At 38.9% G+C, this 27,324-nt stretch overlaps 1 protein-coding gene across 21 annotated transcripts in view; it reads right to left on the bottom strand.

The window, feature by feature from the left end:
• The window catches only part of LMNTD1 (lamin tail domain containing 1), a 557,729-nt gene that overhangs the window by 74,225 nt on the left and 456,180 nt on the right, over positions 1 to 27,324 (bottom strand). For 12 of the 21 annotated variants that reach the window (XM_021092168.1, XM_021092171.1, XM_021092169.1 and 9 more), the window contains 2 exons: positions 19,831 to 19,894; positions 14,338 to 14,563 (listed from right to left, as the gene is read on the bottom strand). In XM_021092168.1, coding sequence (XP_020947827.1) covers positions 19,853 to 19,894 — 42 coding nt within the window. In that variant the 3' untranslated portion in view covers positions 14,338 to 14,563; positions 19,831 to 19,852. Of the gene's footprint in view, positions 1 to 14,333; positions 14,564 to 16,033; positions 17,272 to 19,830; positions 19,895 to 27,324 lie in introns of those variants that run through there. The other 9 variants (XM_021092179.1, XM_021092178.1, XM_021092175.1 and 6 more) reach the window with 4 other exon arrangements.

The raw sequence follows: 27,324 nt of genomic DNA, 5'->3' as shown, positions 1-27,324 counted from the left end.
CTGAGGTTCTGGCAGATGGCAGTAAAACATCAGTCTGCTGCGACTTTCTAGCAGATGAAAGCAAAGTGTCCTGAAGAGGTGGAGCCTGTCTCAAACTGGTAGAACGGTGCTGTATGGTCTAGTAGTGGTTCTGAGTATAGAGGGGCCATAGAAATAATGTGGTGTGTGCTAAGACGCAAGTCAGGAGAACCAGGCCTCTGTCTATGGAACAGACGTGTGCTTTTCTGCCTTAGCTAATGAAGAATTATCCCACTTTGTGCTGCTCTTTTCCAAATGCCACGGAGGGCTGGAAACCCTGCCCCCTTCTCCCTCCTCAAATCCTTTCCTGATTTTTTTCTCTGCTGAAGTCACTTTGCCAGCATCTTGTCTGCTACTCACAAGGTACTATGTTTTATTACTATATATTTTATTCCTATATTATCAGATGTATTTGTATTCATAGTCTCTAAATGATTTGAAATCCACAAATAATGACAGAATTACAGTTGAGACACTGAGGTCCATGTCCATCAATCATTTGCTAGAGAGCCCCTACCTCACAACCTGTCTCCCTTGTTGTCTGTAGATATGAGGTTTGTGACACTATTTATATTATTATTATTATTTTTGCTTTTTAGGGCCGCACCTGTTGCATGTGGAAGTTCCCAGCCTAGAGGTTGAGTTGGAGCTGCAGCTGCTGGCCTATGCCACAGCCATAGCAATGCCAGATCTGAGCATGTCTGCGAGCTACATCACAGCTCACAACAATGCTGGATCTTTAACCCACTGAGCGAGGCCAGGGATCATACCTGCATCCTCATGGACTCAAGTTGGGTTTGTTACTGCTGAGCCACAACGGCAACTCCATTCGTGACATTCTTCAAAATCAAGACTCCTGTTGTTCCCGCTGTGGTGTATGGGCTTGGGTTTGATCTCTGGTCTGATGCGGTGACATTGTTGCAGCTGAGGCTCAGATTCAACTCCTGGCCTGGGGAACTTCCCTATGCCTCAGATGCAGCCATTAAAAAAAAAATCAAGACTACTTAGGGCATCAAAGTACGTTATTCCATAAGGCTCTGCAAGACTCACTCAGTCCTGGCCTCTCTAAACTGACATTCTTCTACTCTCTCCCATGCTCCCCACTTCCAGCCACTCCTCCTTCCTGTTCTCACACACGAGGTACACTTCCACCCCAGAGGCTGTGTGCTCACCATCCCTATTGCCGAAACTCCTTCCTCTGTGTCTTCCCTTGGCTTGTTCCCCATCTGCTCCGGTATCAGCTGACATGCCACTTTCTTAGTGATGCCTTCTCTGTCCAACTTATTTATTTATTTAAAAACCTTTTTAATGTACAGTCCAAACCTGTATCTTTTTTTTGGGGGGGGGTTATTTAGGGCTACCCCTGTGGCATAGGGAAGTTCCTAGGCTAGGGGTCTAATTGGAGCTGCAGCTGCCGGCCTACACCACAGCTCATGGCAATGCCAGATCTTTAATCGACTAAGCGAGGCAAAGGATTGAACCCTTATCTTCATGGATACTAGTGGGGTTCATTAGTGCTGAGCCACAATGGGAACTCCCCAAACCTGTGTCTTGATTGAATAACCATCCAAGAGCCTGACCTGCCTGCACCCCAGAACTTACTGTGTTTAGCAGGGCAGGTTTACCAAGCCAGCATACTGAGCTGGTAGAATTTACTACTGTGAAATATCCTGGAATCAAAGATTCTCAGAGTTAGGTCACCAACAAATGGACCTTCCATCTTCCCAGCCAGAAACCTGGGTATTTTCTATGACACCTTATCTCCATCTCTAAATCAAATCCCTCACTGAACTCCATTACCTCCATCTCTGTTATCTTTTGCTTGAATCCAACTGCCACTTCCCTATCTAGACTATTGTTGCTTCTTTTTGAAAGTGTGCCTGTCGAACCTATTTAACATCATAATAAACCCACTGTAGCCTTCCCTTATTACCCTTCCCTGTTTTGTCTTCCAGCATAACACCATTGTACTTATTTTGTTCACTGTTAGTCTCCTGCTACGAAAATATAAACTCCGTGAAGCCAGAGATTTTGTCTTTTTCCAGCCCCTGCCCAAGTCCAGGATGCTCCCAGCATGGTAAACAGCCCCTGAGACAGAGCTGGCACTTGGTCATTCTATGTTCAACACATTCCCAGCAAATCATTTCATATATTACTTTTCTAGATTGTATATACAATGACCAAAGTATTTTCTAAATCAAAAAATGCTCTGACATTTGTAAATTACTTCTAGACTATTATGCAACCTGGGACATCAAATTTCAGCACAAATACTCTCCCGCCCCCCTTTTTTTTTTTTGAGAAATGATTCAGGAGTTCCCACTGTGGCTCAGCGGGTTAAGAACCCAACACAGTGTCTGTAAGGTTGAAGGTTTGATCCCTGGCCTTGCTCAGTGGGATAAGGATAACAGCATTGCCACAAGCTGCAGCGTAGGTCGCAGTTGTGTCTTGGATCTGGCATTGCTGTGGCTGTGGCGCAGGCCAGCAGTTGCAGCTCCAATTAGACCTCTACTCTGGGAATTTCCATATGCCAAACGTGTGGCCCTAAAAAGAAAGAAATGTTGATGATTCAAATAGTGATTTGCCATCAGGATGACCCTGTAAAATCTAGAACTGATTATGGCTAAACTGTACCTGGATAGACAATAGCTAAATTCCAATAGAAATCCTTTAAACTCTAAAAAGATATCTAAAAATTCTAATGTAACTGTTGTGATAGTAAAGAGATTCTTCAGCAGCCAGATTTCCCAAGATTTCTTTCAATGCAAAACTTAAGTAACTAGTTTCCTTAATAAGTTAGGTCAGTGGATATGTACTTAAATAACTAACATATATTGATTAATGTCTCTTATTCTTCATATACATATGTATATTCTGATATATATTATATATTTGTGATTGAAAAGAAATTCCCCTAGGTTTCCACTTAAAGGCCCTAAATCAAGCAATCCTTTTTTTTTCTTAGTCAATTTTTTTTCAGCAGTATTTTCCTTTGTGCTAATGGAAGATAGCTGATTACAGATGATTAGATGGAAGTGAAGTCATTTGGAAAACAGCTCAGAGTGTTTGAGAGTAAAATGAAGGCGAAACCAAACAACAACAAAGAATTCTACATTCTCTAAACTTCAGGCTATTGTCAGCAGTACACATTTGAGTTATGAGGGAAAATGATTGTTTGGCTGAGTCTGATTAGAATCAACAGGAAATAACACATTGGGTCCCAATAACACTGCACATTGAGCCCAGAACCACATCAGCCTCAACAGTTGCCAACATCTTTAATTGTTCATTTCCCACCCATTGTATTTTTTACAGTTGTCAGAGATCATCAATCTCGAAGTTCTGAGACAATCTATTTTCATAAAAAAATTAAGGCTCAGGACTTAACACAAATCTAACTGCCACAATAAGGAGTTATTAATACTTAGCTGTTGATCCATTATGCTTTTTTTTTTTTTTTTTTTTTTGGTGTTTCAGGTCACACTTGCGGCATATGGAGGTTCTCAGGCTAGGGGTTGAATTGGAGCTACGGCTACTGGCCTACCCCACAGCCACAGCAACTCGGGATCTGAGCTGCATCTGTGACCTACCCCATGGCTCACAGCAAAGCCAGATCCTTAACCCACTGAGCAAGGCCAGGGATCAAACCTGTATCGTCATGGATCCTTGTTAACCGCTGAGGCATGAAGGGAATTCCTCATTATGCTTTTTGAAAATGATCTGGGGATGTCTCTTTTCCTTACAGTCCAAATCAGTTGCATTTTGGATAGGGCTTTTGCTAATGTTCCCAGGTGAGACTCAGTAATGAAATTCAAGAGGTAGAGACAAGTAGCCCCTCCTAAAGTGAAGAAAGAAGACGTACCTTTCATGTCTCCAGAGAAAAGCTTAGTGTGTTCTCTGAACTCCTGTCCGCCCAGTGCTTAGCTTGTGCCTTTATGTTCAGCCCCCTCACTTGAAAAGGCACACGCTGAAGAAACAGCTGTTCACAATTATATTAATTATCATTTGTCAACAGCATTCTGAACTCAGAAATTCTGTGTTGGCAGAAGAGAATGCTGCCAGGCCATGGTGCTCTTTGAAATATGCCTGCACTTATATCACCCATCTAGTTTGGGAAAGCAGCTTTAAGGTTTTCAAAGCAGTGACAGTATCTTTGCAAAACTATTGTCACACAAGCCACTAATCTTTCTCTCTTAGCTTTAGAGCATTTGCTCACCATTTAGCTGAGGTTTTTTTTTCTCCTTAGATTTTGACACACCACTTCAAAATAAAAGATAAACTTTGGGGAATAAAGTGGGTATAAGAAATATCAGTGTGGAAGATGTGGTATATTTATACATTAGAATATTACTCGGCCATAAAAAAAGAATGAAATGTTGCCATTTTCAGCCACATGAATGGACCTCGAGCTTACCATACTAAGTGAAGTACACCAAAGACAAATATCATGATATTGCTCATATATGGAAACTTTAAAAAAAAAAGATACAAGTGAACTTATATACAAAACAGAAATAGACCTGTAGACATAGAAAATAAACTTGTGGTTACCAAAGGGGAAAGGAGGGGGTCAGACAAATTAGGAATTTGGGATTAATGTGTACACACTACTGTATATAAAATAGATAACCAACAAGGACCTACTGCATAGCACAGGGAACGGTAGTCAATATTTTGCAATAACCTATAATCTGAAAAAAAAAATATAGGTATGGGTAATTGAATCACTTTGCTGTACACCTGAAATGACTACAACATGGTAAGTGATTCATACTTCAATAAAAATAGATTAAAAATAAAAAAGGTAAATTTAAAAAGAAGAATATCAGTGTGGTCCTCTAAGAATGAATAGTTAACAGATGAAGCTGAAGTTCCTTGGTAGTAACCCCATGAAATTTATGAATTAGAATTCTAACCATTTAACCCTTGGCTAAAACATTTCTTTGTGGAGTTCTCTTTCGGCCCATTGGGTTAAGGATCTGGTGTTGTCTCTGTGACGGCTTGGGCCTCTGCTTGTGGCACAGGTTTGATCCCTGGCCTGGGAACTTCCACATGCTGCAGACAAGCCCAGAACAAAACAAAACAAAACAAAACACCCCATTTCTTTGCTGACATGAATAATCTGAAGAGCTAAATGAGGCTTGGAGGACCAAGAGCTTTAACTGTACTGACCAACCCTAAAAATTGTTTTTGTTTATGGAATGTTCAGTCAAGAAGGGGATTAACCTCCAACTTGCCAGGTAATTATTGAGAAAAAAAGCATGTTTCTTGAAGCCTTGCTTATAATAGGAAACATTTGGGAAATTATTTAAATGCCCCATAGGTGAATAGATAAATTACTAGATCTGACCCAATGGCCATTTAAAATAGTTTTTGAGACCATGAGCAAGCTGATAAAAATTACATTAAGATTTTACTTATGATAAAGAAAATCAATGATATTATTGAAAAACAGAAGAAAAACAGGATATAAAGATTGTATATACTAATTTCAAGTGTACTTACATCTATTACTTTCAAAATGTTGATAATATGACTATAAATTCATTAGTTAAATATGAAGTAATATTTTAGGTTTATTTTTAGACCAAAGAGAAACTGAAAATCTTGCTGATAAAATCAAAAGGAAACCAGAAAGTTTAGTTATTTTGAGCTTTCTGCTCCATCCTCCCCATTTGTTTAACATTTAAAAGTTTTTTTTTGTTGTTTTTTTTTTTTTGTTTTTTGTTTTTTTCCTCCTTTTTAGGACCATACTGGCAGCATATGGAATTTCCCAGGCTAGGGTTGAATCAGAGCTGCAGCTGCCAGCCTATGTCGCACCACAGCAACGCCAGATAAGAGCCTCATCTGAGACCTACACCACAGTTTGCAGCAATGCAGGATCCTCACGGAGACAATGTTAGGTTCTTAACTCGCTATGCCACAATGGGAACTCCATAAAATTTAAAGGTTTTGAATAAGCCTGTAATGTGTAATTTATTCTTCTGTAGCACTATCCCATATTTTTCCTAATCTTTCCTTTTTAAAAAGATAGCAAAAAATAAGCAAATAAACCCATAGCTAGCAAAGAAAGACTGGATAATGATGGGTACCTATAATGTTTATTCGTTAGCTGAAAAAAGAATGGGCAAAAACTGCATTTGGTAATTTCAAAGAGGATTTACTTATATTCATAAAATGTTCCTAACATAAGTGAAGTTTAAACTGTAAGATCTTAAGGACATTATTTCTAAAACATGTGGCAATTACAGTTCTTAACAAGGTGTATATTCTCCAGTGGTGAATGGAAAAAATTTATTATCTAGATGGAGTGGACAAATTTATAAAATTTAAGGAGGAACTTACAAAAGTGTGGGAAAAAAGAAACCTTTATGGGACTATGGAAGGGAACTAGAAATATGAAAATCACTTTTCAAGTTTTTGTGACTAGCTTACATTTAGAACAAAAAGTCTTTACTTTCCCTTTACTTTTGTACTATTAAACTATTTTGCTTTTTGTGGGGGAGATATACAGCCATCAACATCCTCCTATCCTGAGCCAGCAGTCCTAGTTGAATACATAACTTAATGAACGGGTATTTGTGAAGTTTCTGTGATCCTAGAAATATACTGAGTTTTCTAATGAGTGCTTCTGTAAATTCAATGTGCATACCAACCACACAGGAAGTGAATTAAAATGTGGGTTCTAATCCAGAAGGTCCGAGGTAGATTCTAAGGTGATGGAGTTCCAATAAGCTCCCAGGTGATTCCATGTAACTGCTCTAGAGACTAATCTTTGTCTAGCACTACACACCACCAAAAGGCAAAGTTGCATGCCTTTATGAAAGTGAAATAGAGCAGACAATTGGTGGAGGTGAACCCTCATGCACTTGGTCAGGTGACAGTAAAGCAGCTGTAGCCAGATTCTAGCTGACTGCTGGTTTTGGCAGCTGATGAAGCCTGAGAGCTTAAAGTATCACCAGCCCCCAACACCAGGTACCAGTTCAGTGGCTGGTACCAGGTAAGTACTCAATAACTGTCTTTTCCTATTTTTTTTTCAATAAAAATAATTATAAATTGCAACTGTTAGGGAACAGGACCAAATAACACTTCAGCGTTTTATACTGATAAAATCAAATGCTGACTAGAGAACGGGCCAGTGGGCATCGTGTAGTGTGCAGAAGACGTTACTTAATACATTAGAAATCAGTGTTCCTTTTGGAAGATGACTGGCTTTATGTAACCCCCCCCCCAAAAAAAAAGCTAGAAAGAGTAACTTTCTGTAAGAGAAGTAACAGGGAAGTCAACTGTGGAGGTGGTGGGGTGGGTGGAGTGTTGGACTAGGAAGCTAAGAAAATGTGGCTAAAAAGTAAGGCTGATGGGACAATGCCTTTATGGGGGGAATGACCTTGAACTTCCCAGAGATGGTGTGAAATTGTGATTTACAATAAGAAATGTGTATTTGGTCCTGTTCCTGGCACAGAGGAATTTCTTGTGATGAGAGCAAAGGTGTCTTTTGCTAATAAGCGATTTTGGAAAATTTTAAGCATGGGGGCTGGTTGCCAAGGTGGCCAACCATGTTATTAGAGGGTTGGACCTTTCAGTCCCACCCCTCTGACCTCCAAGAAGGGAAGAGGGGCTGAACCAATCACCATCAGCCAATGATTTAATCAATCATGCCTTCACTTAATTTCAAACTATAGGGGAGTAAGAGCTGCTCTGGGATCTTGAGCTGAAATGTGTCTAATTTTCACTTTGCAGATTTTCACTTTGGCAAAACCAAGAGTCCATTTTATTATGACATTTTTCGAAAGTCGTTTTAAAATTAGAATATCTCCTCACCCCCCCATGAAGTTTTTAATCTGAAAATTTTATAAAACCTAGGTTTAGAATAGCTCAAGCCAACTTTCCAATCTCGGTTCACACTTCCAATCTTTCCTCTTAATAGGATACTTCCCTAACATCCTAAGACCAGTCCTCGAACAAGGCACTGCCCCAATAGCATATTTTCATAATGAAGGTTGGACAATATGCCATTTATTAACTGGGGAACATGAATTCCAATGCACAGATGGACATTGCTTTAATACTGAATTTCTGGGTAGGGTGTGGGGGAAGTGTTACTCAGACCATGCTACCTTCTTTGAGTATTTTTATACTTTGATCTAACAGGAGATGATGAAGGTGAGAAGCATTTTAAGAGGTCTATGTTGGAGTTCCCGTCATGGTGCAGTGGTTAACGAATCCGACTAGGAACCATGAGGTTGCAGGATCGATCCCTGCCCTTGCTCAGTGGGTTAAGGATCCAGCGTTGCCATGAGCCATGTAGGTTGCAGACGTGGCTTGGATCCCGCGTTGCTGTGGCTCTGGCGTAGGCTGGTGTCAACAGCTCCGATTAGACCCCTAGCCTGGGAACCTCCATATGCCACAGGAGCAAATAGCAAAAGACAAAAAAAAAAAAAAAAAAAAAAAAGGTCTATGTTGACAACAAAGATAGACTTTTACTCTGAAGCCAAAGCTTCAACTATCACATTTGCTCAGTGATTTTTAGGTTTTATAACTGTATAGATATTCTCTACTCCATTTTTTTTTCTCAATGAAAGTTTTTTTGTTTGTTTGTTTTAAAGCAAGTCATAATAAGCAAATTTGGAAAAGTTGAGATTTCTTAGAAAAATCAGTAGGATAAATTCTATCTCTATATGTCACAATCTAATGTATTGCCAGATTTCAAAGGAGAATCTGGAATTACTCTTCCCTTCTATCATATATGGGAGCAGGTTCAAACACTTGGCCCCAGAACACAAAGCTCATTATTTGGCTCAATCTATTTTTCTAGTCCCATCTATTTTTCTAGTCCCATCTCCCTTTTCCTTCTGTCATTCTCATTCTGTCATACTCTCTTCTAAACACACACCAATATGAATGGCCATTTCTCAGAACTACCCAGTGACTTCACTTGCTGTGTATGCTGATAAGCTTCCTTTTCTCCATTTGCTTAAAGTATCTTCACTTATCTCTTAAATCAGCTCCATGGCACCTATCTGAGACTCCTCATTCTCCAAAGAACACACAGGATTTTATATTTAGCTTTCTTATAGTACTTCTTTGATTCCTTATTTTTTTTTACATGTGTCTTTCCCACTGGTCTGACTCCCATAAAGGCACAAATCATGTATTTTGAAAAATTCCAGTGCTTAGCATGTAACAGATGTGCAAAAAAAAAAAGGTGATTAAGAATGCACGACGGGGAACACATAAGCTTGCAAAATACAAACTCAACAAACAACTACAAGCTCTTTAAGACATTCTCTAGAGAATACACATAGATTTTAGTGATTTAAGGAAGAGGGGGAAAATGTTTTGGGGATCTTGAAAGGTGATGCAAGAAATTAAGAGGTAATTTATACTCTCTAGAGCCAGTTATTACTTCAGGGCAAGATTTCAAACAGATGTCCCTTGCCTCAATTAGTCTCACAGTATACTCCAAATAAAGATAAGTTCACAGTTTTTTGCCTGTTTTGCTGTGATTCTTTGAAACATCAGGATTCAAACTGAACTTGGGGATGTACTAAATTTTCCAAGATTGAAGCAGACTAATATTAAAAAGGCAAGATCAAGTTAAAAAGAAGTGTTTTTTTTTTTTTTTTTCCCTTGGTGATTTTATATATAGTAGTGCTTTTTTGGGGGGCGGGGGCACCCATGGCATATGGAAGTACCCAGGCTAGGGGTCAAATCGGAGTTGTAGCTGCTGGCCACAGCCACAGCCACAGCACCTTGGGATCCAAGTCTCATCACCACAGCTCACATCAATGATGGATCCTTAATCCACTGAATGAGGCCAGGGATTGAACCCGTGTCCTAATGGATACTAGTGGGGTTTGTTACCACTGAGCCACGACGGGAACTCCGACATAGTAGTGGTTTTAAATAAAGCCTCCTATAGAGAAATGGGGTTTCTGTCCCTTCCTCTTGTGTATGAGTTCTGTAACTGCTTGACTAATAGAACACAGCAGAGTGATGTATTTTGATCTTGAGAAATTGGTAGCTTCCACTTCCTGTTTCTTAGGACACTCTTGGAAACTAGATAACTTGTGGAGAGCAGACAGCGCCAACCTGCTAGCAGGTGAATGAACCCTCTTTGGAGTGGCTGTCCTCCCTCCCCCACCCTCGTCCCTGAGCCCCTTGTGTATCCCGTTTTCAACAGAACAGCAAGTATGTGACATGAATTTGAAAAGCAGTTCCTATGGTACTTCTGTTCATGGTTACAATGTTCCTCCTTCTAGACCAAACTCAAACTAATTATTAGTTGGTTAATATGAAATATAATGTGTAATCCAGGTAGAAGGTAGTATTATTACTCAGCTTTGCCATCTGTTGATATTAAGGGAAAATTTGGCACCCTGGTAATTCTAACAGCCTCTTAGAGAAATCTGTTCCCTCTCTCTCAAGACCACAGTGCAGATACAAACACAACCTATTTAGAATGGGCAATGCTGCTTTCAAATAATTCCGAAAGTTTTACATTTCTCCTACTGTGGTAAAATATAAGCAACAGGCTGGTAATTTCATGGCATTCAACATACTGAAACTGTCTTTAGCCTAAGAAAAGTGAAATATTAGGAAAATAAAACTTCTCTAAAGGCAAAATTTTGGTTTGCATCTGGTGTTTCTTGTATTCCAAAGAATATGGCTACATTACGAATATGTCCACATAGACATATTTCAAGTCAGTATTTTTATAAACATAGATAATTGAGTGGTAACCATTTATGTTATCTAAGTCGTATTGTTACCACACATTTAAAAACTTACTCAGATGGCTGTATTTTAATGCCTCCTCTACTTGGACTTGGGATTAAGTGCCAAGAATAAGAGTTTATCCCCTAAAGGAACTCTAGCTCTGATACTGATCTGAAAATTTGGATTCCTCTACAAAGCTCATTGGCAATTAACCAAAAACACTTCATCATCAGAACAGTGCTTATCCTTTCACAATTTCTTTCACTATTTCATGCCAAGATCATAAAGTGTGTGTGTGTGTGTGTGTGTGTGTGTGTGTGTGTGTGCACATTTGTGAGTGTGTGTGGCGGGGGGGAAGAGAAGGAGAGAGAAAAGTGCTGGGGAAGGGCTTAAAATATTTACTTATTTTCAGGCATTTTCAGCAGTAGGTAAAATTTTGGGTCTCTTTTCATCGTAATTCATGTAGATCATCCATCGTAGGTGATTTTGCTTTCCTAAACAGTGAATATTATTTAATGGTGCTCCTTATTAAGATGCTTTAAGAAATAATGCTCACCATTCCTGTAAGATGATTATAAGCAGAGTGTTGCCCCTAACTTGCAGAGGTAACAATGAAGCGGCACATTTCTTGTACCACAAGATAAAGCTGAAACCAAAAGGATCAATCGTGTAACTTTCATGCAAGAAACTTAGGAAAACAAAGTGCTCCAAACCCACATTCTTTCTTTGTAATCCCTGAATAGACTTGCCTGAGTATTAACATTTAAGCAGTTAATGATTTATACCAGCAGAGATGGGTCTATCTTCCCGCTTCTATACCATCTAGAGAGAGACTGATAGTCCTTGAGTAGGAAGATAGTTGAGACATTGTGCTAGAACACTCCGTGGTGATGTCACTGACAAAGAATCTACTACACTGAGCATTTATTTCTCTTTTTCTTACAAGGGCAAAAGGTCATACACTTTCCAAGAGTGCGCTTCACAAAAATAAGCAATACTTAAATGTACCATATTTTCAACCACCCAGAGAGGAAATGTTCTTATAGAAGAGCTCAGAGGAGATATTGTTATTGATGAAGTGTCAAGGAATCAGATATGTAGATGAAATTCTCCTAAACCTAAACAATCTTTAAATATAAGGGAGATCATTTGAGCTGAAATATGTTTTGGATTAGGAAACCTCTGCTCATGCGAGGGAAATAATTGGAAACACCTGAGCCTCACATGCCATTTCTTTCATGTGCTTCTAGCACAAATCTTTGTGAGAAGAGTTTGGAAGGGAAGCTTGCACGGGTGGGTTTGCTGATTGGCTTTGGTTCCCTGAGCCCTTTGGATTGTATGTTTATACTCCCAATGTGAACATGGTAATCACAAATGGAGGCAGCTGGAAGAGATTACAAACCATGAAATAAATTAACTTTGTATGCTCTCAGGATGCTCTTATAGTCTCCTCACAACATCAGGACTACACAGTTTCTATAGTAACTAGAAATAAGACAGAATAGCCTACACGATTTAGCTGATGTGTGATTCAAAGATCATACTTAATGGTTCAAAGCGGCATGAGGTGTTATTGAGAGCTGTCTGAAAATGCACAAGTCTACTCCTAAGTGTTCAAAGACGAAGGAAATGATATGACCAATGCGGCTTGATGACTAGAATATATTTATGCCATTATTCAAGGGTCAATGTGAATTATTTTTATAGCAAACCAAAAAGTATACTACAAATTATTTTCTCAAGCAATGTAAGTCTTCCCAGATGCTTTTCACTGACATGTGCCTTTTATTCCATCTTGGAAATACTAATCATATTTTATTAGAGTTCTTTTGTTTACCTTTTTTTTTTTTTTATGTCAAACCTGCAGCACATGGAAGTTTCTAAAGCTAGGGGTAAAACCGAGCTGCAGCTGCCAGCCGATGCCACAGCCACAGCAACACCCAATCCGAGCCACATCTGTGACCTACACCCCAGCTTGTGGCAACACCGGATCCTTAACCCACTGAGTGAGACCAGGGATTGAACCTGCATTCTCAAGCAGACTATGTCAGGTTCTTAACCAGCTGATCCACAGTGGGAACTGCTTGTTTATCATTTTAACCATTTTTAAGTGTACAATTCAGTGACATTACAGACATTCACAATATCATGCAATCATTATCATTAGCTATTTCCAGAACATCTTCATTATCCTGGACAGAGATTCTGTACCCCTTAAAAAACAACTCACCAACTTCCCCTTGCCCTGGCCCTTGATAAATTCTATCATACTTTCCATTTCTATTCTAAGTACCTCAGACAAATGGAATAAGAGTATTTGTCCTTTTGTATCTGGCTTATTTCACTTAGCATAATATTTTCAAGGTGTGCCCATGCTGTAGCATATATTAGCATCCTATTTTTTTAATGGATAAATAATATTCTGTTATGGGCATATACCACATTAAAAACTCCATTCATCCGTTGATGGTCATTTGGGTTGTTTCCACCTTTTGGCTCTTATGAATAATGGTGCTGTGAATATTAGCATAAAATACATGCTTGAATCACTTGGCACATGACTTTTAAAAATAAAGTATTTTTCAACCTGGATACAGTAAAACAAAACTCAGTGGTCGCCACTAATGAATTTATGGGTTATTTTACGTTTATTTTTTTTAAACAGAGTATCCTGGGGGAAAAAATCCTCATTTTTCTTGCTCTTCTTCACATTTCAACACATATATGCCCCATCTTCCTACATGTTATATAAAGAAATGGAAATTAAATTAAGCCGGGCTATGTGGTACAGACAGGATTTGTTTTCAGAAACTGAAGCAATCATAGCTTCTGACTAAAAAGAGGGTCAACATTAAAAATGAGCATATCATTAGGTTTTCAACTATACTCTTGATAGGTATAGAATAAGTTTGCTAAAGAATAAGAAGTGAGAATTATTTAAACAGAAAAGGTAGCTCCATCAGATTATTTAGTTAAAACATTCTTGGCATCTGTGAGATTTTGTATGTAGTATCACAACGTGGAAAGGAGATTATTTTGGCTGAATTTGAGCTATGTGTAGCTATGTGTAAAAACTCCCAACTAGTTACTCCATAGACGCTTCACCTGTTACATTACTTCCAGTCAACAGGATGCAAAATTCATTCATTAAGGAGACAGATTCTAAGTGCAGAGAATCAGACCATAAGATTCAGAATTCCTGAAACATGTGCTTCTGGAAAATGCATCTGCAGAAATGGCAGAAGTTGTAGACCTAATAGTTCATCAGGTATAAAAGACTGAGATTAGTGATTGGGAAACTTCATGTGTGTAAAATGAAATCTATAATGATTTGGCTTTTGCCCAAAGTTTTTCTTCTTAACACCCTAGAAAACAAATATTCTAACGTGTCTACAAACTCTATCTCCTTCTCTAAGAAATAGTTACAGTAAAGACTTTCTATTTCTTTTTCTTTTTTGCCTTTTTAGGGCTGCCCCTGCAGCATATGGAGGATCCCAGGCTAGGCGTCAAATTGGAGCTGCAGCTGCTGGCCCATGCCACAGACACAGCTACAGCTACGCAGGATCTGAGTTGTGTCTGTGACCTACACCACAGCTCACGGCAACCCTGGATCCTCAACCCACTGAGCAAAGCCAGGGATCGAACCTGTGTCCTCATGGATGCTAGTCAGATTCGTTTCCGCTGAGCCACAATGGGAACTCCCAAGACTTCCTTTTCTAAAGGAAACAATGTTTTCACTTGCTGCTGGTTTTCTCTCCTGTGTGGAAGGCAGGCTGTGTCATGTCGGGCATCCTTGTGTTGTTCTCTAGACTTGGATATTATTTTCCTGAACAAAAGATAAAATGGAAATGTATGGTAAAATATAATTCAGACTGTAAATATGCTGAAATTGTTATGGCAATATAAAGTAGAGATGACCAGTCTTTCCTTCACATTAATCTTAAATTAAGACCAGGAAATAGCAGATCTAGAAAATACGAGATGAGGGACAATAAAGAGGGAGGAAATTATTCTCTGATGCCTCACTTTTGCCAGGGTGAAAGGATTATTTATTTTTTTCTCCTTCTAACTCCACTCTCTAATGTGTGCATGTGTTTAGGTTACAGTTTTAATGCTGATTTGTGATGGTGCAGTGTTCTTTGACTCCTAAGCAACTTAGCTATTTTACTAGCTGGTCATGGATACTGTTTACATCTGGTCTTAAATATGAAGCTCAAAATGATCGAGACAACCAGCTTAATGACTCCTTTCTAAAATGTTCACACCCTTCATTTCCTTTTTGGTGGTACTTAAGTAGTATCTAATTGCCTTTTTCATCTCTAAGATGTGTCCCAGAATTTAAATATACCAGGTAACACACATAAAAATGTAATGAAGAGAAAGTATTGTTTCTCTGTAGTTGCTTGGGTCTTCTCCAGGGGTCTGCAGGAGATGGAACTGGAGACACTGGCACAGGCATTTAATTTCATTTAAACTATGGAATACCAGAGTTCCCATTGTGGCGCAGTGGCTAAGGAATCCGACTAGGAACCATGAGGTTGCGGGTTCCATCCCTGGCCTTGCTCAGAGGGTTAAGGATCTGGTGTTTCCGTGAGCTGTGGCGTAGGTCGCAGACGTGGCTCGGTTCCTGAGTTGCTGTGGCTCTGGCGTAGGCCAGCAGCTACAGCTCTGATTAGACCCCTATCCTGGGAACCTCCATATGCTGCAGGAAGTGGCCCTAGAAAAAGGCAAAAAAAAAAAAAAAAAGACAAAAAAAAAAGACACCCCACCCTCAAAACTATGGAACACCTCTGACCTAGCATGGTGAAGAGTCCACATTGAAGGTATTTTTACTCTTCCCATACAACCTAATTATGACCAGTAGGGTGTGGCTTGAAAGACTGGTAACAGGGTAGCTGACTGACTTTGAAGGAAGGAGGTTCTGGGAAACAAATATTCATGAAATTTCAATTGACTGAAGATTTTTAGAAACAAACCACTTTCAGGGCTGAGAGGAGAAATATATAGATGGAAGGAATATACAATAAAATATAGATAGAAAATATTGACATTAGAAAATCAAATCATTAGATATTCAAAACTCCTTTAGTAAGGTTTGTACTGAAGAGAATTAAATATTAGTCCCCCTTCCTGTGTTATTAAATATTGACTCTTTGCTCATAAAAACTGGCCCCAGGAAGAGAAATTGGTATGAAAAGTTCTTGACAGGGTCTCAAGGAAGGTTCAATGGAGGGCTCAAAGGACACCCCATGTTTGAGTTGTCCAGATTTGATCATTCACAACAGTAAGAGATGTGTGAACAGTTTATGGAAGGACTCCATCACCAGTACTTTATTAGGATTTATAATTCAATACACAAGATTGCCTTTTAAGTAATAAGAACTTTTGCCAATGATGAACTCAATATCCCAGTGTTTGCAATCTTGGTGCTGCCTTCCCAGGTCCTAAGCAACTGCATACTCTTAGGACAAGTGCTGATGATATGTAACAAGTCCCACTTCTGCCTTCTTTCTTCTTTGTTGTCTACCCTAGATTTCTTGGTGTCTCCCAGCAAGTCTGAAAGTTCATAAGGCATGGCAGACACAAAGGGACATGACTTAGTCTTGTCAGAGTTCTGCACTCTAACCTGTGGAAAGTTCTGTTTCTGCAGCCTTCTGTGGCATCACCCATCTGCACAGCTCATTAGTCAGACAACAGTACTCTCACACCTTCCTTGCAAAGAGCTGAGCAAAGACAGCATTGGAGCAAAGGGTTGCATTGATTCTAAGTGCAACTGCATGGGTTTATTCAGTTGTAGCATAGAAATGTTATTAGCATAAACCTGTTTAGCCACTCAAAGACTCTTGAGATTGAACTTTGATTTGCTGTGTTTGTATCATTAATTGACACTCTTAAATTAGCAATTTTGGAAACAGGGCTTGAATCTTTCTTGGTGTATGGAGAAGTCTTAAGATTCTCATGGTAGACAACTCCTTTTTGTGTGTGTGAATGAAAATGCCTTTTTCTGTCCTATTTCTGTGTGGTGGTTTTGCCTTTCAGACAAGTTGGGGGGTCGGGAAACAATAAGACAAAAACAATCTTAATGCTTGATTGGCAGAGTGGTGAGGAAGAGCATTGGCATTAGGCCAAGATTCTAGTCTTCACTCTGCCACTTACTATCTAAGTGACTTTAGGAAAGTCACTGAATCTCACTGAGCTGAAGTGTCTTCAACCATAAAATGGAGATAATATCAGCCCTACTCACCTCATAGCTCAAACAAAAACATGTGAAAACCATGAAATGCTACATAAGGGCATAACAATATGAGGTTATAACAATACAAGTCTCCAAGAAATGGTTGTGAATACCAATGAGAACTGAAGGACGGCTTTGTCTTTGAACAGTTTTCCATGAATAGACATGCCAGACTCAGAAGCTGACTGCAATGGAAGAGTAATCCACTGACAGATGAATAAAATTTTTGTCCCAGTATTCAGAATATTTTGAGCACTGATGGGCCATTCTATAGATGTCAGCAGATGAGGGTGGAGGTTCTAAGAAGACAGAAGGCATCTTAAGAAATCTAGAACTTTTCAAAACAGAGTGGATTAAAAAAAAATCAGAACTACCAAAGAATCCCCCATAGAGGGTCTCAATGAACAAATTCATGGCCAAGATAGTTAAACAAAATAATGACCAAGGAAGACGAAAAGAGACCAAAATCTTTTGCCAAAATTATGTTATTTAATATCCTATGAGGGGATTCAGAATTTTTTTTTCCAACCAAAACCACCACCACCAACAAAAATCCTTATTTTTGTATGTAGTAAAATGTCCCCTTTTCTGACTCATCTGCACATTCAGTATTCAATGTAATTCCCTTCTGGCTATAAGAAGTGAAGGGTAATTGAATTGTAGAAGTGCTGGTTGCTAATGTCTGTGGCCGATTTCAGATCCCATCCTTTGCATTTCAAGGACACCCTGCTCAGGGCTATGCCAACTGGATGAAATGAATCCTGGTGTAGATAAAACTCTAAGACTTCTGGGAACAGTCATTGCATCAGTAGGGGCCAAGGCTGGATTCTACAGCTCTTGGCAATGAAAAGATCTTTAGTTTCATTTTGGCCCTGTGGTTTTCACCTGTGGATTACAGGTGAATTCTGGTAACCGGTCTACACAGATTTCTGTTTCTTTTGCTCTTAAATGAAGTAGTTGGAGTAAATCCTGTTGCCAGAATTTGGCATCTGTCTGCCAGTGCCAAACTGAAACACAGAGACAGAATTTTGGTTAAAGGAGAAAAAAATAGCTTATTGCTTTGCCAGGCAAAAGAGGATCACAGCAGGCTAATGCCTTAAAGACTGCCCCCCACCCCCGTGGAAAGGATTGCAGGGAAGTTTTATAGTTAAAAAGAGAAAAACAGGTTCTCATATAGGAATCAGGATTGGGACAAACATGTATTATTCTTTCTTTGGAGGAATCTTAGTCATCAAAGCTGGAGTCAGGGGATCTCGGCCTGATCATGATGGTGATCTTCTGGGTTATTGCCCAAAATAACAGTACTTGTGAAAGGGGCAAATTGATCAGAGATTAGAACAAACTAGGAAAGTTCCTGAAAAACATCACGTGCTAATAATCCTTAACCCACAGGCAATTGTGCTCAGGGTTCCTAATCTTTAGCTTATGGGTGATTGTGTTTAGGGTGCAATTAAGTCAGGGAGAAGGACAAGGAAGGACACTAATCTGTTCAGTTCTGAAATATTCATTTCTAAAAGAAGCATAGGGAATATAACTTTTCTCTTAGGTGTATAAGATGCCTATATTATTATGTGTATTCCTTGAGAGGGAAAAGAATCCTGCCCCAAGTCTGTGCTGTTGTTGCTTGACTCTTCCTCCCTTCCCTTATCGGCAACTGTCTGAACCTGTCCCTAGGAACTCAGGGAAGGTCATGGTGGCTGAATGAGGCACATTTCCTAAGAACAAGAAATGGGGGACACAGAAAGGCTCTTGCAGCCAGGATCCCCACAGGGCCATGCTCAGTTTCAATCCCTCTATAGTCCCAGTGTCCTATATGAAGTGTCTAAGAAGAAAGCATCTCAGAAGAATAGGATAGGAAGGGGTAGCCATCACATTTTCAACAGACTGGAAGCTTAAGGATAATGATGCTATATAAATGGAGAGTGGACTTGTAAAAGTGTAGGTAACCATTAGGAAAATAGAAGATGATGATTAGGGAAAATCTAGGAAGAGACATGCTGAAAGAAATTGAACAGCTGAACAATCAGAGCAAAACTCAAAGGTTGATACATAGACATGGGTAGCTAGGGGGACCATGAAAGGTCAGAAGGCTGTGTACAGTAGTAAAGTTAAATAATTTCTGCCATCAGAGTTTAGAATACTAACAAGTTAGGGATCATTAGCTTTATTCTTAAATCAAGGAATGAACCTAAAGCCTAGTCAGGAAAGACCAAGGAGACATATAAGTAGATTAGTCATGGACTAGGGCAACAAAGGATGCCAACTAGAGAAGGATACTGACCAAAAGGATTCCTTGACCAAAAATCACTTTGTTATCAACTCTTTGGAGTTACAGTAGAAAAATAACCAGGTACAAAACATAAAGCTGTTGAGATCTTCCTTAATTACTTAGATGTTGATATCAGTATGAAGAAGATGAGGCAATGTAGGAAGTGACTAGATATGGATACAGTCATTTATCAACTGAATAGCAGAGGCCTTTCATCACCATTTAAAAGATAATACAATTACAGAGCTTTTGCAGTCTCCTTAACCAGAATGATTTCTGTTATACAATTAATAATCTGTTGCTCATAGGAATTCGGTCATTCTTACTTACACATCCACAAGGATAGGATGAGGATACAGAGCAAAAAGTAAAGATGTGATGTTTTCTTGTTTCCCATTCTTAGAAAATTTATCATACAACACAGATGACAAAATCTGATGGCTTCAAATGCAACATAAATATTTAACAGAAAATTAATCACTACAGGATATATGAGAACTGTCCAATGGCTCTTAAAGATGCATTTACAAATTACTTTAGTCTTATAATTTTTCTGCAGATAAGGCAAATTTGCAATACTCTTACTTACCTTTGTAGGTTGAATCCATTGCCTATTGCTTTTGTAACTCAGACGTCCTGTTTTTCCTTGGTCTCTGCAAACCCAAAAAAGAGAGAATTAGGGGGATAGGCAGGATTCAGTCCTATATTCAAAGATTTATTTTTCACATTAAAACCAATTCTGGAATAAACTAACAACAAAAGGATTATCTTTCATTTGAATAGAAATCTAAGGGTTAAGGAGAGTATTTAGTGTAACTTGAATCAAAGGGTTTAAATACCACTTGGAAGAGTATTATTGAAGTTAAGTTTTCAATAAATCGTTTTAAAAGGAAACATAAATTTCAAGATAGAATTAATTAAAATGTAGAGAGAGGAGTTCTTTTGTGGCTCAGCAGGTTAAGAACTGGCCTAGTATCCATGAGGATGCAGGTTTGATCCTTGGCCTTGCTCAGTGGGTTAAGGATCCAGTGTTGCCGCAAGGTGTGGCGTAGGTCATGGGTGCGCCTCGGACCTGATATTGCTGTGGCTGTGGTATAGGCCAGTGACTATGGCTCTGATTCGACCTCTAGCCTAGGAACTTCCACATGCTGTGCGTGTGGCCCTAAAAAGACAAAACAACAACAACAACAACAACAACAAAAAAAACAAAAACGAAACAACAACAAAAAACCCCCAAAAACGTGGAGAGAAACACTAACTGGAAGATTTTTTTTCTTTTTTTTTTTAAATACTGAGACTGCAGAATAATTTTATCAGCCTGTAAAGTTCCTCAAGTTTCTACAATTCCAGCACCCATAATGATGAAGTAGCTGGTAGAGGGGATACAGGAATAAAGCTGTGTCAGAAGGGACGTATGAGGGGGTCTGTGGACAGAAACAGATGCTGCCTTGCCTGCCGATTTTGTCAGCTCTCCTGGTGATGAATGAGGTGACTGACTCATCACCAGGGTAGAGTGGTAGGCTCCCTCACTTCCCTATATTTAGCCAGCGATTGAAAGTCACTGCTGAAATGCATTCCTACATAAAAAACTAGTCTATCAAACTGAAATAGTGCCGGATTGGACAATCCCAAGTATAAATAACTTCTAGCCCAGAGATGAGATGCTATTTTATTTTTGCGAAATAAAAGAGAGGGAAGAAAAATATCATTTTAGGTACAGACAACAATGAGCTCCTCTGGAAAAAAAAACACTGCGGGAAACCTCCTCAGTGATATCTAACTCTTTTATTCTGTGAACTCAGAAGAACTATTAAGTTAAATTGCTAGTATTTGATGACAAATAAACAATATCCAGAAGCTGGATATATAAGGAAAAGTAACAAAAATGCAGGGTGCTTCTGGTTAACACAGTGATATTTTTTAGTCGCCAATAGGTTTCTGAATCCAATGTATCAAGGTGCTATTTGGCACATCACAGTGTAAAATTTTCTGAATAGTAAGTTATGAACCTGGGATATAAACAGACTTCTAAGATATTTTCCTTACATAGGCAGTGGTTTATATAGAACAATCTGGTCATCACTTCTTATCTTCTGGAGCAATTTGCTGGCATGAAACAGATCTTGTAAATATTTTATGTGTTGTTCCAGACTGACTAGCCTAAGGATGAAAGTTTTGGGTTTCACCCTGAGAGCCTATTCCTCAGCAAGGTACTACATTTCAGAGCTAAAAACACTTAGAAAAAATTCTCATCTACAATTTGTTGAGATTTAATGATGGGATTATCAGTGAAGTGGTGTTTGTTTCAGTTTCAGAGTGTGATGGGAATTTCTTGGATTTTTGAGCTTGAAATTATTTAGCACCTAGTAACTATAATCTGAATACTCTGACTTCCTGAAATAGTATTTTTTTAACTTGTGTAAAGAAATGGATCATTAATGACATAGTTCCATAAATGAGATTATAATCTTTTTAATAGTATTTTTAAAAATACTTCTGTTTTGTAATGTTGAAACATTTTGAAATAAAAGATATAGTCATGAAGTTACCCAGTCATTCTGTCATTAGAACTAATATCTTGGAATTCTTTATATTTTCTGAAGAAAATTTTACTTCAGCTGTAAGGAGAGATACACAAATGGTAATGACACAAAAGTATCATTGTATTACAATCTAAATTTTCAGAAAGCAGGCAATAGGAAAGAAAAATCAATACTTTCAAATACATGATATAGTTTTCCTTTACAAAAGGGTTCCTACTTTGTTGATGCTATTATTTGATAACAATAAATGAACAGAGTCCCTTGGTATTTTGTCGTGTTCTTTCAAGAAATTATTTTCTACTCAAGACAGATGGTAAGAGGTCCAAGCAATTGGCCTTTTATATTCCACAGGATAGACAGGGTTTTTTTTGTTTTAAAATTTCCATATATCAATTCAATTCATATAATTTCTCTCTCTCTCTCTTTTTTTTTTTTTTTTTTTTTGGTTGCACCCACAGCATATGTAAGTTCCTGGGCCAGGGATGGAACCCAAGCCGCTGAAGTGACAACACCAGATCCTTAACCTGCTGTGCCACAAGAGAACTCCAATTTATACAATTTCTAGTTATACTGTTGACTAATACTGTCATACACCCCCCCCACATATATATGTATAGACATATGTATCACATTAACTACAAATATGGCAAGTCCTAGAGAAGCAACATTACACATTCTTAATCTGATAAATGTAAAATAATGCAGCACAAGCCTAAATGCAAATAAGCAGAACAAATACTAATATGAAGGATGAAAAGGAAAATTTATTTCAAACTTGTAGTTTTTCATGTTGTTACCATTGGAAGTATATTCTTATGGGGGAAAAAAACCCACTTTGATCCCAGGACATATAAGCTGCATCTATTGAACTGTAGTGAGTCAGATCCTCAGTCTAACTAAAGTAAAATCCTATAAATCTGATTTTAATATAGAGCTCACACTGATGAGATCTCAACTGTTTCATTCCCGCATAATGTATCTATGTTCTAGTTTGTCTTCTAACAGACTGATTTTTAAAGTATGGCTTTGCAACCCTCAGAAACAAAAGAATATCGTCATCATTATTATCACTATGATAACACCTCTAGGGAAGACAGGAGCAGCTGTCAAGACCACAACTGAAATGTATGCCATTGCAATGAGCAACATGGATCATAGATGATAGGCAAGTGTATTAAACTGGGTGCACATAAAGTGCACTAAAGTGCACACACCCACACTGTTAGCTTAAATCAATGTCTATAGGATATTCTCTTCCGACTAGTTTCTGCCTTTTAACTAGAGTTTCAGAAGAAGACTGACAAAGTTGACCACCAACTTTCAGCTGATTTCAGCAAGAACAAAGCACGTTCTTTCGAGAGATCTAGGGAAAATAGTGATAGTACAATGCAAACATATCTTCCTTGTTAGAGAGTCGTTAGCATTCCCAAGAGTGGCTCAATTACGCTGTGGTCAGTGCATGGCCTCTGTGCTCTAGTAGCTCCAACTGCACACCACATCCTATCAAAAATATCTTTCTTGTTTATTTCATTTCTTTTTTTTTCCAAATTTTCATTGCGGAAAATTCAAAACATACAGAAAATAGGAAAGAATAATAACCACCACATCTGTACACCTGTTGCCATATTTGCATTATCTATGCTTATATCCCACCAAACCATTAAGAATTAAATAAAGATTTCTGTGTGAATCTAAGAACAACCAATATAACCCCAATACAGGAGCTCCCGTTGTGGCTCAGTGGTAACGAACTCGACTAGTATGCATATGATGCGGGTTTGATCTCTGGCCTCACACAGTGGGTTAAGGACCTGCCATTGCCTTGAACTGTGGTGTAGGTTGCAAACTCAGCTTGGATCCTGCATTGCTGTGGCAATGATGTAGGCTGGCAGCTGCAGCTCGGATTCAATCCCTAGCCTGGGGTTGGGTTTGAATCCTACATATGCTGTGGGTGCAGCTGTTAAAAAAAAAAAATACCCCAACACAATTTACATCCCTAAGGAAAAAACAATGATTCATCAATATCTAACATTCATTCTATATTCAGATTTGTCTAACTGTCTTAAAAACGTCCTTTCTAGCTAAGACTTTTGTTTTCTTCTTGACCAGTAATCTGAGTGAAACTAAATGGTAGTGATCCCATGTCGGCCATCTGGTTCAAACATAGTAATGGCCCAAACAAGTTTATTTCTCTCTCACTTAGTCTGGAGATATGCCAATATAGGGCATTTAGGATGGCTTTTCCAAACTTAACACAGGCTTCATCCGAGTTGAAAGATGGCAGCTCTAGCCATGTAATCATGGCACAGAGAAGACAAAGGGTGCACACAGTCCAAGAGCATGAGCCAGATGTTATGTACACAATTTCTGTTCACATTCCGTTATACAGAATGTAGGCACATATTCCCACTTAGATGTGGTAGAGACTGAGAAAAACTGCCTTTATTCTTGGTGGCCACAAGTCTAGGTTTCCCTAGGTTTCCTGTGTCTAAAGGAACAGTGGTTTAGGGGACACTGTTGCCATGCGGTGTTTCTGGAAATATCAGGGCTCTGATTCACTATATTAAAATTAATACATTGCAGTATATTGATATGCTTAGACATATTCTAGGTAAGACTATTTTTCTCCTACATTAAATAAGCCTCATATTACTGACATTAATTTTAACCTCATCAATCTATTACTTAAGGTTTTCTATCTCTTTCCTTGTCAGGGTATATGCTGTCAGTGCCCATTACTGTAACTATGCTTTCTTCCCCTTCTCATTTTCCTTTTCTTGTCATCAAGTTTCTAAAAATAAACTTTATAACATATACGCAGAAAAGTTCACAAGTCATAACTGCACAGCATGATGAAAATAGTGATTCATCACTACTCAGATCAAGAAATGGAGTGTGGTCAGTATTCTAGATGTTGTTTTTGTGTAACATCCAAGTAGTATTCCATTATTTCTTCCAGAGATAATACTATTCTGACCTTTAACACAATGGCTTAGTTTTGTATGTTTTTTAGAAACCTTGGATCATCCTTACTAGCATTACTCTAGTCTTTTTCAGACAGGTTTCCTATTTCCACTTCACTTAGCTGTTCTTCTGGGGTTTTGTCTTGTTCCTTCATCTGACTCATGTTTCTCTGACTTTTAATTTTGTAGAGCTTTTTGTGTGGTATCCTTTCTGCAGTCTAGAGAGTTGTGGCCTCTCTTTCTTCTGGTGTCTGCCTCTTTGTGAGTGAAGTTGATTGATACAGGGGCTTGTTATAGGCTTCCTGATGGAAGGGACTGGTGCCTGCCCACTGGTAGGTGGTGCTGATTCTTATCCCTCTGGTGGGTGGGGCTTTGTCTCTGGGTGTAACTACGGGCAGCCTATTTGCTGATGTGTGGAGAGGTGTTCCCACCCTGTTTGTTGTCTGGTCTTCTCAGCCCTGATGGGTGGGACCAAATTTTTCCAAAATGGCAGCCTCAGGGAGGTCACACTGATGATTATTTCCGGGACCTCCACCTCCAGTGTCCTGCCCCCAGAGTGAGCCATGGTCACCCCCACTTTCCCAGGAGACCCTGCAAGACCTCCCAGTGGGCTTGATCCAGATCCTTATAGAGTCCCTGCTTTGCTCTGTGATCCACTGCACATGAAACCCTGTGTGCCCTTAAAGTGAAGTCTCTGTCTCCCTGAGTCCTCTGGAGCTCCTGTGCTTAAGTCTCACTGGCCTTCAATGCCAAATGCTCTGGGGGCTCCTCCTCCCAATGCCAGACCCCCAGGCATGGGAATCTGACGTGGAGCTCCAAACTCTCACTTCTGTGAGAAAGCCTCTGCAATGTAGTTATTTTCCAGTCTCTGGGTCACCCACCGGGCAGTGATGGGATTGCTTATATCATGAAAGCACCCCTCCTACCATCTTGATGTGACTTCTTCTTTGTCTTTGGATACAGGATATCTTTTTTGGTAGCTTCCAGGTTATTTTGTTGATGGTTGTTCAATGGTTAGTTGTAATTTTGGTGTTTTTGTGAGAGGAGGTGATCTTCAGTCCTTCTACTCTGGAATCTTGTCTCTGTAAATTATGTTCAATTTCCCATGTTCCCTTGTAGTCCTGTCCACACGTTATAAAGTTGGGATGGTCTTTCACAGGATGCTGTTGTTGGCTCTGAATTAGTGACCAATAAATTGTTCTTCCTCTCCTGCTTGTTTCTTGTCCTCTGTGCTGAGTCTAGTCTCACTGGCTCATGGGCACCTGATGGAGAGCTCATGCACCCAGCCCTTCAGACTGAGTTCCTGGAGCCAGAAAGCCCCACCCACCTATACGTTCTTCAATTTTATATAAACAGAACCATATAATATGTGTTCCATTTGATCTGGCATCTTTTGTTCAATATCATGCTTATGGGATTCATTGCTATTACTGCATATAGCCATAGTTCATTCATTTTCATTGCTTATGGGATTGAACTAATAAATCATCCTTTATCCATTATATTGTTGAACAACTGGATTGCTTCTAGTTTTTGGCTACTACAAATGGAGTTGCTATGATCATTACTGTATTTGTCTTTTGGTCCATATATGTATGTATCTGTTAGGCATATATGATTGCTGGGAATAAAAATGATGAATTATGGGGTAATGGGATATTTGTCAGTTTATTTTTCTTACCATATTGTCCTCAGACTTCTAATACAATACTAGATGAAGTCATAAAGAGAATTCTTGTTTTGATCTGGACCTCAAGGGGACAACTTCAGCTGCTACACCATTTAGTATAATAGTTTTAGGATTTTTGTAGCTATAAAGGAAATTCCTATTAATCCTTTTTTCTAAGGTTTTCTCCTCATGGGTAGATATGGAATTTTATCAAATGATTTTTCTGCACATACTGATATGGTTATATAATTTTCATCTTTATTCTGTTAACTGCCTAATTTTCAAAGCTTAAATCAGCTTTGCATTTTTGGAATAAACTCATTTTGTATGTGAATATATTATCCTTAAATAACCCATGTATCAGAGAAGATCACATGGAAAATTAGCATATATTTTGAACCAAATGATAATGAAAGGACAACATATGTCATGCCAGAAACATGACATTCCTTACTTTTTTTTTTTTTTGTAGGGCCGCACATGTGGCATATGGAGGTTCCCAGGCCAGGGTTCCAATTGGAGCTGCAGCCTCTGGCTTGCACCATAGTCACAGCAACACCAGATCCAAGCTGCATCTGCCACCTACACCACAGCTCACGGCAACGCTGGGTCAATGCCAAGGATCAAACCTGCATTGTCATGGACACTAGTCAGATGTGTTTCGACTGAGCCATGATAGGAACTCCACCTATACTCTTCTTTTAGTGTTTATCCTAGATTCCAACAGGCATCCTTGATATACTAAAGTCTAGTATAAATTGTTACTTTTACAACTTATTGGACAAATCATGGAATTTAGAGTATTTAACTCCATTTCCTGCTCTCCCAATTTTTGCGCTATTGTTATAGGTTAAATTGTGTCCCTCCAAAATATATGTTGAAGTCCTAACCTGCTGAAGTTGTGAATA

The sequence above is a fragment of the Sus scrofa genome, chromosome 5, assembly GCF_000003025.6.
Source record: "Sus scrofa isolate TJ Tabasco breed Duroc chromosome 5, Sscrofa11.1, whole genome shotgun sequence".
NCBI lineage: Eukaryota > Metazoa > Chordata > Mammalia > Artiodactyla > Suidae > Sus > Sus scrofa.
This window is presented reverse-complemented; position numbering and strand designations above follow the sequence as displayed.